Source organism: Triplophysa dalaica, chromosome 20 (assembly GCF_015846415.1).
Source record: "Triplophysa dalaica isolate WHDGS20190420 chromosome 20, ASM1584641v1, whole genome shotgun sequence".
NCBI lineage: Eukaryota > Metazoa > Chordata > Actinopteri > Cypriniformes > Nemacheilidae > Triplophysa > Triplophysa dalaica.
Window position 1 is genome coordinate 677,797 of NC_079561.1, and position 19,337 is coordinate 697,133.

Below are 19,337 nucleotides of genomic sequence, written 5' to 3' on the forward strand. Positions count from 1 at the left end.
GTACATTGTCATGAATTCGCTGTATTCTTTTTGTAACAGATTTTTTATATATGTAGCCTATGGCCTACTCAACTCCCGAATAAGAAAGGCGTTGTATGCACCCTGCAGAAGACTTCCATGTTGCAGTGATTATTATAAATGATTGATTCGTGCACAACATTATTTTTTAATAAAGGTTATTTGCACTTGTAATCTTTAGTCAAAAACTGTTCTTCTCCCCCTCTCAACAACAACTCTTCACCACATGATGTAAGCAACAATTAAAGAGGTAGGACTATAGTGATTGTCCAATGACCAGACATGTGTATCCCTCTCCTCCAGGCCTAACTTACAACAAACTAATCAAAAAGGGAAGGGGAAAATATTCAGAAGCAGTTAAACTCGGGTATACATCACAAAACTTCTTTTTCATGGTGACTTTAACAGAGAGTCAGCTTCTCTGCTTTACCCTCAGATGGGAAGCTGTTTTTAGTTTCATTACAGCTGAACGGAGTTAGTTCAGTCAACTTGTTAACAATTTATCAGACACTGAAAATTATATGAATTCTGTTTTTGAAATCTGTAAGTGTTTAAGAGCAATCTGGTCTGGCCTGTAGATACAGAATGTTGTTCCTTGCGCCATCTGGTGGACATTCTGTGAAGCACAATACAATGTCATTTCTGTAAACTTGCAGGATTCTGCTAACTTCCTTCCTCACTACCTGTCCTTTGTATTGATGTCTTGGTTCGTTCTACCCTAACTGTCTGTACAATGAAAAAGAATAAAAGAGCAGACATGTTCATATTTATCTTTTGTTTTTATTAAACAGACACATTTCAACATTTCCAAAATATTGCTACATGAATCTTTTAGTACCACATATGCGTTTTCTTCTTTTCGTTGTTGTAAATAATAACAACATCATGTACAGGAGTACATTGCTAATACACAGCAGGTCATGGTAAATAAATCATAGGACACAAGGAACAACAAGAGCAGATCACACACCGACACAAATACTGACCATACACACCGCACATAAATAATTTTCATCAAATAAATTACACAGCAATAATTATTTTTCATATTAACAGTTACAAGCCACGGACAACATCAAACCCGTCGTATCATTCTTCTTTAATGATAAGGTAGCAATTTGCTAATGTGACCGTTCATCAAAATAGTCAAACATGCAAATCTATTCAAATAAATATCAATCACGAGAGAATGCCATTTTAAGTGTACTGTCCTGATACTATCCTGACTATCTCTGATAACTCTCAATCCTATAATGACAAGCTAAGGGTGCAGAATATAATGCACATATCAAATAAACTCCCTTTAGAAAAGAAACAGGACGAAGGTGATGTTCGAAGCTAACAAGAGAAAAAAAGTGTATTTTTGAAACCAAATGCCATTCACTCAAGGAATGATTATCACACATGACAGGAGGCTAATATTCCCAAAACACTGATGGCATCCTTCAATCCGTCTGCGGCACAGAGATGGCCGGACCCTTGGGGTCATCAAAGCGGTCCATGGTGCGAAGCTGCATGATCATGTGCAGGCCGTAGGTGAGCACAAGCATCATAAGAAGAGACGTGACAAGACCCATCCAGATACCAGGAGTGAAGAAAGCAGCACAGTCGCTGGCGTAGGAGAAATCCTTACCGGTCACGTTAAAGCCCTGGATCTACATGACATGACAGAGATTTCGTATCATAGAACACTGTATGACAACACTGCAATCTAGGAAAGTCAAAAATCCTGAATCTAAAAGATCAAGAGATCAAGAGCTATGAGGATTTTCCTTATTTCTAAACTATTGTGTCTTATTTTGAAATCTCTTTACAGAAGAGCCCTTGTCGCATAATTTTAGCAAACTGTGTTTTTTCCCCACCAATCGTTTTTTTAGCCTGTAATTAATATAAACAAATAAATATAATATTGAAGAAATATCTCCAGGCCCTAACACACCCATTCTGGTTATAAGTATTCTCCATTGACAATATATCTTAGAAACAGAAAGCGCTTTGCAAATACCTAATGTAATTCAAGGTGTCAAAGGTGTGTCATATAAATGTCCTGTGTTTAAGATTCAACTTTTATTATATCTTGGCTTGATTTTCTCACAAATGCGGCTATGCAACTTCTTCCAAAACAGCAGATGGTGCTATCGTTTAATTTACATTTACATCATTGTATTGCAAAAAATCCCAGTTACTTTAATATAGCCAAAAAAGAGCAGCGATTTATGAATTTGATCTTAAAGGCCAATGGGAAGAAACAATATAGACAACTGAACCATAAATCTGCCGTGAAGATTGATGTGCATCAAGGCAGTTTTATCCTTTAGTATGGTCAGTGTACCATACATGAATTTAACGCATTCCTTTATTACAAGTTCCAACTATTTTGAGATGCAAACTTCACTTATAGCTTTCACTAAAGAGAGATATACAAATATTCTTACATTTGATATGAGATTTGGTTCAATGAATGAAAAATGCTGATTATATGAGGAACAGATACAGATGCAGGATAATAAATGTAGTTCATTCTTTGGAGCGAGAGTGTAGGACAGACACCTCAAACTCAAAAGTGTCTGTCTGGACAGAGTGACCCGAGCGGTTTAATATATCTGTGCCATTGTTTGTCTCGAGATGCACACCAGTAGTGTATATTTTTATAAAAGCCACATAAATATTTTAATTCAACTAAGGCATAGTCCTGGATTAAGCTAAACTGTGTTTATGAAACCTGGCCATAAAGGTTATAATGTTCTTCACATTACGTAAAAAAAAAAACAAAGAAAATCTGATTTCATTCATGGTTCTATGCTTTCATATCACGGATGGAGGTACCTGTAAGTCATGGAATGAAATCTGCCACTCGTTGGCGTTGTCTTTGGCCGAGTGTGGAAACAGCTGAGGCGAGTTTGAACTGCTGACAGACGCGCAGTGGTACGAGTACTCGGCAGGAGCGTATATGTGCCGGCTGCCGTTGAATGAGGCCTTTTTCCCATCATACTCCAGCTGAACCCGCTCCATGGTGAACCAGCGGCGAGCAGAAACCTTGTAGTGACGTTGGTTCATGATAAAACTGAGGAGATTTGGAGTAAAAGCAGCTCAGATCAAGCAGCTGTGACAGACAGAGACATGTGAATGAGACACTTACATGAGCCTGAAGGAACGGAAACTCAGGACATCCTCATAGTTCAGAACCAGCCTGTTGTTAGAAAGCAAAAGGTGAAATACACAACTGTTAGAGGGCTTGTTTATGCTACAGATGATCTCTTAGCAGGCTGCAGACCTACATTGGAGACGAGAATAAAGAGCATTGTGGAGAATAATAGCCAACAGACTGTTTGACCGCTATTGGGTCATTCGGTGTCAAAGCAACCAAATGTAAAGAAAAATCTTCAGCTACAATTTGAGATTTTATTTGAGAAAGAAACATAAATATATTACATACAAACGTCTGTTTTCATCGTTCCCGCAGTGGTGTTATTGTAATGTGTGTTTGCTAATGTTCACCGCTAAGTGGCAGTCTATTCATACTTTCACTAAAGAGCGTCAAACTCATTGACTTAACTGTGCATATCTCTGCTTGGACGTGAAAAGATAAGAAACATGGCTTGACATTATCGCTTGTCTGCTTGTCTGGGATAAGTGAATGTCTTGTATGGGCAAGTGAAAAAAAACGTGCAGTGCGACTTACATTTAGAATAACTGAATGTGCATTAGACAGAGCTGCGTGCTTGTGACATATGAGCCACTGAACTTGAATAACTGAAAAGCAATTGAGCAGAGATGGCCACTATTTACCGTGAGTGAGTCTCGTTGCAAGATGATCCATTCAGGTTGGGCGTCACACCTTCACCAAAGGTTTTGGAGGCAAGATCGTGTCTTTCCCATTTTTCGGAACGGTACAGGCTCACCACCAGTTTCTCTGCCCACATGAGAATGCACGAAGAGCCCTTCTCCTTAAACTCTACGGGCGGGTACGCAGCAGGAGATTCCCCACGCCGAGACTGCAGGAGAGATCGACTCCCGACAGAACGCACAGCGAGTGACACCTCCTCCTCCACCACCTGACACAAGCATTCAGAACATCTTCACATTCTACCGGCTTCACACAGAACTGAATTATTCTTCATGGATGTTTAAAAGCAGTCAGTCTAGAGATGTGACGATTCACCGTGAGCCGGTTATAATGTGTGATCGTTTTGAGGTGTGAACTGAATCGCAATACATGTTTTGAACAGCAGGGGTCGCTGTGTTCACTGCAAACATAAACGTGGACATGCTGATATTTCTTAAAGGAGTGATTCGCCGGAAATACATGTTTTTCTGTGTCTTTGGTGTGTTAAAACTTGCCTATGCATGTATTAGACACGTAAAATTGCTAAAATTTAAGTGTCGGAACAAAGATGTATTTTATCTAGAAGCCAGACCTGCCTAAAACGGCTCGTATAACCACAACATGTCAGTTCCTAACATGATTTGACTAAGACCGCCCAAATGTAAACACAAGTAATGTGGGCGGTCTTGTTAATCTCATTGTACCTTCGCCGGCCCAGACTGACTTTCCAAATATGGTAAGAGGCATTACATTTCCGTGCAGTATTCGACCAATCACTACGCACTAGTTAACTGGCCAATCAGAGCACACCTCCTGTTTCAGAGCGATGAGCTTTCATGTTCCAGGGAGGCGGAGTAAAGAGGAGATACAAACATGCACGTTATGTGGAAAATACAGCGTTTTAAAACATTAAATCGTGTAAACACATTGTATTACATCTAAAGAAAACAATTATATTCGTTTTAGCCGTGTCATATGACCCCCTCAAATGCAAAAAAATCCAAGAAAAGCACAGGCGGTATTAGTTTGTTTATATTAAAGAGACTTTTTCTATTATCAATTTGTTTTAAAATTGCAGTTCAGTTTTGTTATTTGAAATAAAACATAATTTTATTATACAAAGAAATGTGAAGCGTTTAAGAAATAATGCAAGGAAAGCTGTTCATTTCTAATTCGTTTCAACTCATTTTGTGCAAATAAATTGTGAGAAAATCGCATCGTGAGATCAGAATCATGAATCACATCGTGAGGTGAGTGAATCATTACATCCCTACGAGTCACTGTGGATTTGTTATGTTCATCATGTGAGAGTGATAGAAACACATGAAACTGCGCAATACTGTTTTATTTGGGCTTGTCAGTTTTACAATACAACTAATGTGTCATTTCATATCAACCCTGTAATCATTTAGATTTCAGTTACCTTTCCCTTGTGATTATCTATTGTTCACTGCCTTCTGATTTTTATGTTACAGGCCTGACACTCAAATTGTAAAGTTAGATTGTCGATGTTTAAGTGCACACAACTCGTCTCACCCTTGATGGCTGAAGCGCTGTGAACACAGCTGTGTACGGCACAGACTGAGTCTTCATGATGCTGGTCACCTGACCAATCACTTCATCTACAACAAACAACATCACACCATCCACTGTTGATTTATGCCTCATGTTGACAATAAACAACATCACTGTGAATCAGATACGCACCATTGCCACTGAGAATCTCTTTAGCAGACATCATCACATCAGCCCTGTAGAAAGAAAACAGATGTAAAGACTTTGGATTTCTTTTTTCAACTTCATGACACAGTGAGCCTCGTGCTGTTAAATACTGCCCTTCCCAGATTTCATGATATATTTTGAAATCGGATGAAATTGACATAAAATGATGAAAGTATGATTTCAATGTATTGAAGCTTTGTCAGGTGGGTTAACAGGTAGAGTAGGCCAACCATGCAGAACAGCAATGTAAAGTGTTTTAAATATTGGGCTGTACACTGTTGGCTAGTCTTCCATCATGAATGTAGCCAATATAACAGGTTTACCCGCCGCTGTAAGGGAGACGGAACACCAGCAGGGCTGCGACAGATGCATTGAGCCGCAGCTGAGCAAGGGTGTCTGGGTTCATGTAGAGAGGGGCCGTCTCGATCTGGTTCTGAAGAAGAGTGCTAACTGATGCGGCCGCGGTCGACGACACAGATGGCAGCCACAAGGAGGACGATGATGACCGCAGAGCGCCCTGCAAATGTGCCCGATGAACAAACACACAACACTTTAATGGGCTTTTGTTTTTCAGATAATACAGACAAGAATAAAAAAAGGTGGAAATGTTCCATGGGAATGAATGGAAAGAAACATTGGGTTAACATATGGGTTAATGGCATGACAATTTTTGTGTCCTTGCGGTTTAATTGCATTTAAATATAAAAAAAATTTGTACACTACTTTTACATTTGCTTTGGAGAGTTTGTCCATTCATGTCTGTCAAAATGTATTTTAAATTGAAATGTCAAATAGTGTAACAATTGTTAAACCATCGGACTTCTATCGCAGACCTTTCTAGTACGCGCCAATTTAGTCAAATATCACTAGTTTTTGGTAGAGGGGTTAAATAAGTCCAAGATGATTTATGATAAATAAGATAATTATGTTCTTCAACATTAGTTGAAATGTTTAGCTTGGAGAATGGCGCAGAAGTCAGGAAATTGTTGAACACATTTGTTGTCTTTGTTTTATTGCGCACAAAAATATTCTTCTCACTTCATAAAATTCAGGTGGATCAACTCAACCAGAGGTCCCGGCTTTTTTTCCCCTATTCTTACAAAATAGTGTCACTATTCTGATTCTGAGCAAAAATGCGATGTGATGGCATAACAGATATGCAAATTAGCTAAACGTGACCCTTGGAAACGATTCTGAATGGATTCACAAGAGACTGAAGGATTCCCACACACACTTAAATTGGACTTAAGAAAACACATCCACTTACCTCAAGATTGCGGAAGACACTGTCCTGTTTGTTTCCAAATACTCCTCCATACATTGTGAAGTCCTCCACACTCAACTGAAAGATCATTGAACCGAACCATCAGTATTTCATTTATGATCAACACACGTGCAGTATTACACACCGCTACATACATGTGTGATCATTGTTAATATGAAGGGAAATAGATGTGTGTATTGAATGTATGTGCACTTTAACACCATCGCATCAAACCATTTTAAGCACGGTCTGGAACCCTTACTGTATGTTTCCATGTGAGCCTGGCTCTGCACAGCACAAATACAAACCGTTCTCAAACCGTCATTTTTAGACAAACGCTCTAAATCCTGCTTGCAGAATGTGCGTAGTGACATCACCTCTCAGGATTGATCACTCATCAGTTGCCTAGATACCAGTTTCTCTCTGTATCCAAAATAGTGGCTGTGTCTGAAATCACATACTGTGACAGCACGTACTGAACTTGAATGAGTATCTATCCACTGTTAAAACAGTACGTCCGCCATGTTTTATGGTCATGTGACCCGTATGCTCTTTGATCTATGACGTATTAACAACAACCTTAACGTGAGCGTTGATAAAAACATCATTTTGTCACGAGAAATTCATTTATTACCACTTACATTAAAAACCAGATGTCAGCCTTAAAGTTTTCGCTTTATTTATTTGATTTACTTTTTAAATTTGACCGTTTCTCAGCTCCAGTGGCATCATGGGATAGAAAAGTGTCCATCCGATCCACACTCACAAATCTTGCCAGAAGTAGTGGACCATCAAAGTATTTTTCTCCTACTGTTTCTTGCATACTGAGGTTTCGGACATACTACTCATGACTCATACTATATAGCATGGAAGTAGGCGATTTCGGATGCAGCCGGTGTGATACTGAAGAAGGAAATCAAATTAACTCAGCTGGTTAACAGCTGGAGCTGCAGGGTACCTAGTGAAAACAAAAGTTTTTCAAATTCATAGCGTAGTCTCCTGCGTTACCAAGGCAATGAGTGACAGATTTGTACATTACAAAGAGATCAGATATCAGCTTGCGTTGGAAAATGAAACCATTTCCATACCAGTTGGTCTGATCAGCATGGACTGGAATGGCAAAGAGACCGGTTCAGTGAGATGGTGGAAAAGCGCTCTATGTTTGCAGTTTATGACGTGTATGTGTGTGTTTACTTTATCCTGCAGGAAGAGCAGTAGGTTATGAGGTGAAGTGCTCAGAGCTCTGCTCAAATATGATCCCAGCTCATCAACTGACACAGTGTGGCCGGATGATGGAGCATTCGCAGGAGACAGAGCATAACTGAGAAAGAGAGAAATCACAATATAGTCGTTCAGTGTCAAATCCACCAAATCTATTCTAAAATTACAGTAAGACATATTTAATACTTCTTGAGTTGTTGTAATGCAAACTTTGAAAAATTCTTCTTTCGGTCAAATCCCTGTTGTCCAAAACTGCATATGCTGGGTTAGGTATGTTTTCATGCTGGTTTGACCATCTTAAACCAGCTATGGACCAGCACATGTCAAACTAAGGTCCAGCTTAAACCAGCTATGGACCAGCACATGTCAAACTAAGGTCCAGCTTAAACCAGCTATGGACCAGCACATGTCAAACTAAGGTCCAGCTTAAACCAGCTATGGACCAGCACATGTCAAACTAAGGTCCAGCTTAAACCAGCTATGGACCAGCACATGTCAAACTAAGGTCCAGCTTAAACCAGCTATGGACCAGCACATGTCAAACAAGCACATAAGCAGCTTAAACCAGCACAACCCAGCATCAAAACATACCATGTCAGCACATCAACAGGGTCACGCAGCTGTAACATCACTATCAGCAGCTAAAACATGCTGTGTACACCACAACACTCCTTTAGAAATGTTATGTTACACTGTTGATGAACATAAATGTTCGTTTAATGTCACGACATGTCTGTGAGGTTTGTCAGAACTGGACAGCGCCCGTCACACTGCGCTCGTCACACTGCGCTAGCAAGATACGTCAACGCTAGCTGTTCCTCTACACCAGATCACTAATAAAACACAAACAACCATAAAACGGACTGTTAGTTACCCGTCACTAGCCCACACCACCAGCGGCACTTTATCATCGCAGTTCACCGCGGCAAAGACGCACATAAAGACCAAGAACATCTTCCAGCCGTTATATGAGAGCGTCCCCACAGCGGCCATTTTCCGAGAGCTGAACCGTGACGTCACCGCCAGCCGTCACTATAAGCGCGTACTCAAAGATGCATTTATGTACTGAGCTGTCTGATCATGAAGTGTTCAAACGCAAATAAGTGTATCATTGTAACCTCACGTTGTTAACATCGTTTTTCTAATTTAATGTAAATATAATTCCTCACATTGCGGATTCATTTGGCCATTAAAAGACGGCGCGTGTTTACAGGGATTTACAAATAAGTCTGTAAAGAGTGAATTACTTTAAATGCAAATATATTTCAAATTACTGTGTGATAAGATATTGTGTTTAAATTGATATATTATTGAAAAAGCACCAATTGAACGAGAATTGAATACTTTAAACCAGGCTGAGACGGATAGACAGTTGTGTTGCTAGGTGTTCTTAGTGGTTGCTAGGCTGTTTCATAGCAGCTTCTGTATTTCTTATAATTCTCTGTGGTTGTTAGAGTATTGCTATGTGTTTAATGCTGTTCTGTGTTCTGTGTGCTAGGTTCCATATTGCTATGACGTTCTGGGTGGTCGCTGAGCTGTGAATAAGTGCTAGTATGTTGCAAGCATGACCTGAATGATTTACAAAAGGACGTGTGCTGTGTTTTCTGTTTAAGATAGTCTGTTCAATATAAATGTCATTGAGACACCGACATGTAAATCGATTTCCATTTCTTCATTTTAACATAAAATAATATTTTTTAGCTTTAAAAATGTATTGTTATTGCCTCAGTGACTATGTGTCTGTCAAAGGCTGGTGTTATACCGATCTGTTTTTCGCCTTATTTTACTACAAAACCATCAGATGTAATGTATTTGTAGCTTTGGTCATAACTATGAGTCCTGAAAACTGCTGTATACAAATCTCTGACGCTGTCCATGGTGCTTAAAAACAAATGATTTTTCATCTCATGTATTCTGCTTCCGGTGGTTTTACCTGTCATTTTTCCTCTTTGAATAACACTGTCTAAACGACAGAATGTGAAGCGTAGGGCCAACAAGCCTGATAATTAATACTAACTGAAGATCAACATCCACGTAGATAATGACATTTTAGGACTGGCTTTCAAAGACATTCTCAACTCGGTAGGCATTAGACAACATGTGTCAGGACCTACTCATCTTTAAAATCATTCTCTAGATCAAATACTCTCATACGGTATAAATGTGGATGACATTAAAATTCTTCAGCAGAGCGAAGACATTTCAGATAATTATCTAGTTCTGTGTATGTTGCGCATGCCTATAGCTGCAAATCAACCTCCTTGTTTCTCGAGATTCTCCCTGAATAGTCTTTATTCACTATATTTCTGATAACCTGGAAGATCTTGATATTATCACTGAAAATATGAACTCTTTCTTCTCTATTATGCCAAGCACAGTTGCTCCTCTGCGCCTAAAGAAAATATATAAAGATAGCAGTCTAACACTGCGGAATAAGGAGCACAAGCACGCTCATAAGAGAACAGCCCGGGAAATTGAGCGTAATTAAGAAAACAAAATGAGAGGTGTTTTGCATAGCATGGAAGGATAGTATCTTAAAATATAGGAAAGCCCTAAAATCGTTGAGAAAATCAGCACAACCCCAGGTTTTTATTTAACACTGTGGCTAAATTAACAAAAACTAAATCATCAGCGTCTTCAGATGTTGGACATCAGCATAGGAATGACGACTTCATGAATTTCTTTACAATTAAAATTGATCATATTAGAGAAAAGATTACAGCTAAGCAACGAGTGGCAACACAAGCTGATCAGACTATAAATATCGGTTCCCCTAAGGAGCTACTGTAATACTTTCTGCAATCATTATATCATATGTAGCTCTCAAAGCCTTAAACTCTAGGCCTCAAAACCTGTGAGAAATTACACAATACTACTCATGGGGATGAGGATTAGAACCACACGCACTGGAAGAGAACCTGAATCCTTCCTGGCCAGAAGATGAGATTGGACAGTAGATCCTGAATCCATGGATCATAAGGATTTCACAGGAAAAGGCAAACAGAAACAAAACACATACTGACCTTTCAGACGCAGTCAAATTCAACCACAGTGATCCACTCATGGAAAGTGTAAGCCTGTGCACAGACGGAGTTTACAAAAAGGTTGATGCCCTTTATTCTACATTGTTAATGTGGAAAATGCACAGAATGTGACATGAGACATGATGCTGAAAGTGTTGAAAACGTATGGACTCCCTTATTTTATGATGGGTCGAGGGTTTGCATGTGGATGTCAAAATCTGGACTTAAAACACTTATTGGGAGTTTGCTCAACGTAACAATACCTACAAAATGGCACCTCAGCGACACAAAACCCAATAAACACATGACTAACAAAAAAACTATGTGAAATGTTAATCCATTCACTTGTGGAAAAAGGTGTGTGCACAAATAAAATGAAGTACAGTTGCCTCATTGGAATCACCACAGATTTTGAAAAAAAAAAAATATTCAATTCACTTTCACATGAAATCATGTTGACGTGACATCAATCAATTGAGCCAAACCGGAAAACTAAGACACAGAAGCATACATAAACAGATCTGCAAAGTTTATTTTTGAAAAAATTATTTTGTTTTAAACAAAAAACAACAGGAGCAAAAACATGTTTCATAATTTTTCTAAATCATGTGAATTCATGACACATTAAATACAAGTTTGACAATCCAAGGAAAGTCAACTGGTATAAACAACAGAATTTCATTCAACAGTCTCTGGTTTGACAACATTTAAAACAATTTCCTTCATTCCCGGTAAAAATGGCAAGGGATTCATTTCAGTGGGCACTATGATGATATGACTATGACAACAACAAAGATCCAGATAGAAGAGATATTTGGCATCAGTGCTTGAAGCAAAACTTTGGTCGTCAACTTTTAATCCGGTTCTTCGGGACTGTAAAAGTCAACTAAGAGCTCACACAAACCCTGGATGAGTTGCTCAAAGAAGACCTAAAACTCTATAAGAAAAGAAACTCAATGACCACGTGTGCAGAACTATTCTCTGATTACCACTTTACTATTTGAATGCAGTGAATCTGCACAAAGTGTCACACAGTTAGTCTTGCAAAGGAAACTGTGACATACAGGTCACGACAAATGAAAATACTTAAAATAGACATAGGTCAAAGAAATCATTCAATTTTTTTATAAGTAAAAGCCATTTATCGTCCTGGGTGCGCTGTTCAAATGAAAACGCATCATATTGTGTAGAAATTTGTGTAGAAAACTACAGTAGCATGCATCAGACAAACAGTCCTGAAGATTTTCACTGTCACAAAAGGATAATCACTCCTCTCTGATCATTTGTAAGTATAAGGATATCCCCTCAGGTCCAGCCATCCACCCGTGTTAAGATCATGGGGAGACAACAGGTTCCTCAAGGCGTGTCTGATGTGGTCTTACGCACAGCTCTTGCTCGTCCTACGGTGAAGAGCCTCGGCTTGGCCTTTCAAATTGCAGAATTCTTCCTGAATGAAGTCTGTCACTGCTTTCCGCATTTCCATCTGAAGAACACAGAACTTTCTTCCCTCACATTTGAGTGTTTCAAAAATCTAATTGACTCCGAGCGTTCCCACCAAACGCGACTTGCGCAAATAAATCGAGCTAAATCGAGTTTACTCGCTTCATTCGCGCATGAAATTCACTTCACAACAGACGTCATGGGAGGGGCTTCTGCCAGGCGGCTCCAGTCTCATGTATATATATAGCTCAAATTGAGTTGAGAGCGTTTTTTACAACTTACTAGATTGTCCGAGGTCATCACTCACTTTCTTCCAAGCAAGATACTTTTTAATCATGTTTCCATAAAAGTAAGATGTATCGTACAGGTCCAGGTATCCACATACAGCGAAAATGATTTTGTCCTCCATTGTTGCTCTGATTTCTGCCTCTGATCGCCACGTCATAATCACGTCACTTCTAGAACAAGCGAATCGCGGATGTCCTATCGCGTCTTTGCATTGACTCAACATGTAAATCACCCGCGCTTAACACTTCATTCACATTTGGTGGGAACACACAGTCACAGTAACTTACCGGGCTGGGGTTTTCTGCTTTCAGGGTGTTCACCAGGTCTTTGACAGAGAACGGTTGTCCCACCAGGACAGTTACTCTCTGCAGAAAAGAAAGAAAATGCAGTCCAAACTCTTGTACAAAAGTGTATAAAAGAAATAGACGTGATATGACATCATTAACCTGTCCGACTCGAGGGATGTATGGAGTTTTATTAGGCAGGACATCGTTCATACCTGAAAAAGACGAATATCTCAAATATAAATCTACAAACAAGGCTTTGTGCCATGTGTACTTTTTCTGATTTGTTTGGTACTCAATATAGTATAACAATTTATGCAACACTTCCTTATTAGATCTTGAATCTGCGCTACAACCGTCACGTTCTTTACGATCGCAAAACTCTGGACTTCTCATAGTACCTAGGACAACTAAATCCACCATAGGGGTAGAGCGTTCAAATATTCTCATAGCACATCAACTTCCAATTCGTCCCTCTCCTGTACCCTGGCATAGACTTTCCCGGGGAGGCTGAGAAGTGTTATCCCCGATAGTTGGAGCACACCCGCCGGTCCCCCTTCTTAAAAAGAGGGACCACCACCCCGGTCTGCCAGTCCAAAGGCACTGTCCCCGACCGGCACGCGGTGCTGCAGAGGCGTGTCAGCCAAGACAGTCCCACAACATCCAGAGACTTGAGGTACTCAGGGAGGATCTCATCCACCCCCGGTGCCCTGCCACCGAGGAGTTTCTTGACTACCTATGTGACTTCAGCCTGGGTAATGGACGAGTTCGCCTCCGAGCATTCAGCTTCTGCTTCCTCAATGAAAGACGTGACGGCGGGATTGAGGAGATCCTCTAAGTATTCCTTCCACCGCCCGATGATATCCCCGGTTGAGGTCAACAGCTGCCCCCCTCCATTGAAAACAGCGTTGGTAGGGCACTGCTTCCCCCTCCTGAGCCGCCGGACGGTTTGCCAGAATCTCTTTGAGGCCAACTGATAGTCCTTCTCCATGGCCTCACCGAACTCCTCCTAGGCCCGAGTTTTTGCCTCCTCAACCACCCGGGCTGCAGTCCACTTGGCCTGTCGGTACCCGTCAGCTGCCTCAGGAGTCCCACAAACCAGCCAGGCCCGATAGGACTCCTTCTTCAGCTTGACGGTATCCGTTACTTCCGGTGTCAACCACCGGGTTTGGGGATTGCCGCCTCGACAGGCACCGGAGACTCTACGGCCACAGCTCAGAGTGGCCGCGTTGACAATGGAGTTGGAGAACATGGTCCACTCGGACTCAATATCTCCAGACTCCCTCGGGATCTGGTCGAAGCTCTGGTTCACATACTTTTTCCACCCTGCACTATGAATGTTTACATGTTGTGTTAAATAAAAACATGAAAACGTATAATGTTTGTGCGGTATTAGTTTAAGCAGACTGTGTTTCTCTATTGTTGTGACTTAGATGAAGATCAGAACACATTTTATGACCAATTTATGAAGAAATCCAAGTAAGCCCAAAGGGTTCACATACTTTTTCTTTCAAATAAATGGGTCATATATTATATATATATATAAAAGGGGTCATATATTACATACATATTTTAAAGGTGTCATATATTATATATTATATATATATATATTAAAGGGGTCATATGGTGCGAATACATGTTTTTATGTGTCTTTGGTGCGTTATAAGTTGCCCATACATGTATTAGACGTGTAAAATTGCAATCAAATAAAGTGTGGAAACAAAAGAGTCATTATATGTTAAAGCAAATGCTCATCCAGACCTGCCTGGAACACCTCATGTAATCACACCCCCACAAACCTACATCAGTTAGTGGTCTGATTTGAATAAGAACGCCCAAATGTATACACACGTAAGGTGGTGTACCTGTCAGTACAATTGAAGAGGAACCCGATGTTACAAATATTGTCAGAGGCGTACTTACCCACAGGGGGATGCATATCAACTGGGGATAAAGGGGAACTAAAGCTCACAACGGTCGAAAAACAGGGAAGATTAAAGGGAGCGAGTAACCAAAAAAGGTCCGGGGAAAAAAATCATAATAATCCACAGATTCAGAGTGCATGAATCTAAGCCGAACGCACAAACCGTTAAGACAAAACTCTGAGCATTGTTCACTCGTCACATTGTTCACAGACTCCCCTAAGAGCGTGTAGAACGTTATCCTTTATTGAAGGGTAGTTTAAGGTACTCAATATCCAAAAAGGTATATAATCCAATGCGGCAAATACAAAACAAACAAAAATACCGGAGAGCAGCGGCAGACGGACATGCCAGTGTACACTCGAACTGGAAGTCAATTTTATTTGACAGAGTTGGAACACTTTTGGAAGGCTTTTGTTAGACCATGTGCATGATTTTGACGGAATAGATGATCGTAGAGTTTAGAATAGATGCAAACTCCTCGATACTATTTTAAAGGCTTGCGTATACTTGACATTACTTGCCTATATGCCACATGGGTAAAATGATTGGGTGAAGAGAGCACTCGGCTATCAAACGTCCAATTCCTGTTGAGAAATAACAACTACTGTCACCTAGAACAGAACCAAGTATTCATAATAATGAAGCATCAATCTTACCCCACTTCAGCCTTATGAACTCCCCATTCATGTTGACTCGACCTTCAAAGAGAACAGATTTTGTTGATGTTCTACCACATATTGGGAGACAGTAAAGATTAAAAGAGGAACACTCTGCTGTCTGTACCTTCTGGAAATATGTGCACCCAATCGCCATGATTCAGTCTGTCCAGGAGAAAATCCATTCCTTTCTGATACACCCCATCTCCTGACAAATGCAAGAAATGGAAAACAGTTCAGTACTTGGTACGATCAGCGTAAGAAACGGAAATGTTTCAGTATTATTCATGTTTAAACACAACAAGTGTAGGCTAAACTTGTCGACCATTTTTAGCTCAACAGGTATTTACATTAAGGCCATGAACACACTCGACGTCTTTTTTGACAAGGAAAAGTTGACAAAAGCGCTTAAAAAAAAAGCAAAAAAATAGCTGGCATCGTTTGATTACAAATAGCAGCCAAACGCCATGAGTTCGTCGTCGGCGTCTGTGCACGAAGGCAGCCCAGAGAAACAGATAGCCTGCGTAACGGAAGTTGTTTTGAATTACAAACTCATCACACATTCTCACAACCAGCAATGCAAAACATATTTTTTACTTCACTTTTAGCTGTGCACATCCACATTTCTTTACCTCCTATTTCACAACCTGTCCCGCATTGATCTGTTAAGGACCGAAACTATCACAAATACATTCTAAACACTGGTTCTCGTCTGCAATACATAAAATAACGTCTGAATTTTCACACACAGGCAGAGAAAAGTGTGGTCTGGGTTGATCTTACCTCTAACCACAGGCACACACTTGCCTCTGCTGAAGAACCTGGAGTAAATCTCCTTGGTAAAACAGATATCTGAGGCAACAGGAGTCCTAAACACAGCCACAGAAACGGAGATTCAGCCCAACAGACAGATATTCATGCTTTGACCTCCAAATTGACTTCCTGCTCACCATCTCATTCTGTGAAAGGCCCAGAGCTGCCGGAGCTTCAGGACTCCTGAGGTCAGAGCACAAAAACACCAGCATCACTCCAATCCATAAACTACTTGTTCATTATTACGTGAAGCCATTGATCTCTTGGACTCCACCTACCCCACATGTGCGGGTCATCCATACAGGACTGGTGGTTGGACACGGTGATGAGAGGGGTACCCCGGGGACGCTCGTCCACCAGCTTCAACAAAACCTCCTGGTTATGCACCATTAGAGAGTTGAAATACTCTAAAGAGAAATACATTTTACAGTAATTTTTATTCCCATCAGTGACATTAAAGGGATCTCCATCTAGGAGGCCTTAATATGTTATAATTGTTTGGATGGTGGTTTTCTGGTTTGTGCTGGTTTAGTGCTGGTTTAAGCTGGTCAAAACATACCTAACCCAGCACATGCAGTTTTTTTGTGTTAAGATAATGTCAGATATTTCAATGCAAAATGGTAACCCTCCAAGTGAAAGTATTTTTTAAGTTTATAAAAACTATGACAGTTACACTGTTATTTATTACCCAATTATAACATCAATGGCAGTGCTGATGTATTGAGCCAATCATCTATCTGTAGACAGGGTAACGCATTAGAAACATAACCACACTTACTTGTCCACAGGTAACTGTACGAGCCCACCATGCCCGTGATCACTCGGCTGGATATCCTCCAGCCCAGGCGGGGGCATTGTGGAAATGGCCATGTGACCTCCAAGGGCATCGCACCTCACCATTCACCCACTGACACACAGTAGAAACACACTTCAACGATCTTAAGGCAGGACACGAGTATTAAAGTAACGTTATATGATATAGTGACTGCGGCTCGTCAATACTCTTCAGACACTATGCGTGCGAGACTTCAATCGTCGCTGCGCAGAACGATCCGCGAATGACATCAAAGTATCGCGAGAGTAAATAGAACGCTCCGCATGAAGTCCGTAAACTGTGTGCAACGTCCTCGCACGTCACAGTGTAAAAAGCCTCATCTATCACATTAACCAGCTTAGCTACTGAATAACCGTTTCAGCGGGTGTGTTGTTAACGTTACTGAACGTTTTGTTAATATAACGCTTAAATTGAAGACTCTCACCTCCCGTCCAACGGCTCACTCCTGTCACAAGCGGAAGTGCATCGCCACCGGAAGTATTATCGACCACGAACCACGCTGCGTTCCGCTTCATAGGGTTCCTACGCAGTGTTCACTGCTCTCCGAGTGCGGGGTGTCAGTTGAAGTGGACTTCGCTCATTTGGATCGCTCTGCAACGTCATCAAAAAAGGTTTGCGCAGAACGACATACAGATACATGCAGGTCAATGTAGGCTAACGTTACTTTACTTTTAAATTTAGAATAACTATATTACATACACATTATGTATTAATCAATGTAATAATAACTTTTGTTTATGCTTGTATTTATTTGACTTCTGCTGCTTTGACTATTATTATAGTTTAAGCTCTACTGTAACTCTTTAGGAAAATTAAACTATATTTTTATTCCATCAACTATGTGAAGATGTGTCGTGTTGGTTTCAACTCGTACGCTTTTATTCCTGTGCAGCCATTTACATTTCTGAAGTAAACCCAAAATAAAAAAAAAATGGCTTCCTGTTACAACTTTAGCATCAGTTTGTATAAAAATAGCTAAAATAATAAAATATAAATACAATTTTAAAGAGTGAATACATTCATTTATCATCTCGAATGTTATAACAATGCTACAAAAAGTAAAATAACAGATTTATGTGAAACAAGTCATAGTATTAAAAAGAATCAAACTATTTTTAATTACTGTATGTACCAAACGCACACCTAACTTGTCCATTGTTTGTCTGACTCGTGACACGGTGCGCAATGGCTTTTTGGTCATTTACCCTCTCCACTTTTGGTAAAGTGATGTATGGATGTTCCCTTATTCCCTACTCTTTTCACAGTGCCCTTCAAGTTTGAAGTGTGTAGAACATGTTCGCTCCCTTCAGATTGGAATCTCACTTAACATGGTGGAATACCCTGTGTAGTATAATACTTAAAGCCAGGGCTGGATCGGTAATCTGGCATACGGGGCATTTTCCGGTGGGCCGATTTACTTTTTTGGGCGATAAACTTCATATACTATTATTCAAAGTAAAATCGATATTTGGTGTAAGCAATGCATTTGTCAAAAAAAAAATTGTTTAAAAAATTTGGGAGTGACATTTAATGCTAATTTAACAGGTGGTCTACATGTTCAGTATACAGTTAAAGTATCTTTTATTCATTTCAGAAATGTTGGCAGATTATATAATGGTGTCATTTTCTGTAGCTGAAAAGTTCATCAACACATTTGTTTTCTCTAAGATTCATTATTGCAATGAATTGTTGGATGGAGAATCAAAAGCGACCCTTAGCAAATAACAGTTGGAACAAAACTTTGCTGCTCGCATCTTGACTGGGACCAGCGCAAGAGTTCACATTACAATAGTTTTGGAAAACTTACATTGGCTTCCTGTCAAGTAATGAATTGATTTTAAAATCCTTCTGTTGACTTTCAAGGCCTTTAATGCTTTGGCTCCACATTATTTGTCAGATCTTTTAGTACCGTACACCCAAGCACATAACCGCTGTTCTACTGCTGGTCTTTTAATGGTCCCGGCAACTCACTTAAAATCTATGGGTGAGGGGGCTTTTTCCTCTCTGGGCCAAAACCTATGG

General features: G+C 40.1%; 2 protein-coding genes across 5 annotated transcripts; both read right to left on the reverse strand.

Annotated features, from left to right (window-relative positions):
- Positions 1-778: 778 nt before the first annotated feature.
- Positions 779-9,065, reverse strand: atp6ap1a (ATPase H+ transporting accessory protein 1a). Its single transcript, XM_056733912.1, has 10 exons — positions 8,926-9,065; positions 8,025-8,151; positions 6,834-6,908; positions 5,890-6,083; positions 5,552-5,595; positions 5,381-5,466; positions 3,808-4,073; positions 3,158-3,208; positions 2,845-3,082; positions 779-1,673 (listed from the first exon to the last, which is right to left on the reverse strand). Exons 1-10 carry the CDS (start codon positions 9,042-9,044, stop codon positions 1,464-1,466), a joined length of 1,410 nt encoding a protein of 469 aa, XP_056589890.1. The 5' UTR covers positions 9,045-9,065; the 3' UTR covers positions 779-1,463.
- A 2,521-nt stretch (positions 9,066-11,586) lies between these two features.
- tafazzin (tafazzin, phospholipid-lysophospholipid transacylase) lies at positions 11,587-17,874 on the reverse strand. Of its 4 annotated transcripts, none has more exons than XM_056732925.1 (11): positions 17,740-17,874; positions 17,259-17,387; positions 16,759-16,887; positions 16,618-16,663; positions 16,451-16,536; positions 15,795-15,875; positions 15,668-15,709; positions 15,533-15,595; positions 13,249-13,301; positions 13,090-13,167; positions 11,587-12,557 (listed from the first exon to the last, which is right to left on the reverse strand). In XM_056732925.1, exons 2-11 carry the CDS (start codon positions 17,365-17,367, stop codon positions 12,453-12,455), a joined length of 792 nt encoding a protein of 263 aa, XP_056588903.1. In that variant the 5' UTR covers positions 17,368-17,387; positions 17,740-17,874; the 3' UTR covers positions 11,587-12,452. The 4 variants fall into 4 exon arrangements, with proteins under 4 accessions (XP_056588903.1, XP_056588905.1, XP_056588906.1 ...); XM_056732927.1 differs by having other exon boundaries at positions 16,475-16,536; positions 17,740-17,869; XM_056732928.1 differs by lacking the exon at positions 15,533-15,595 and having other exon boundaries at positions 17,740-17,869.
- Positions 17,875-19,337: the final 1,463 nt, after the last annotated feature.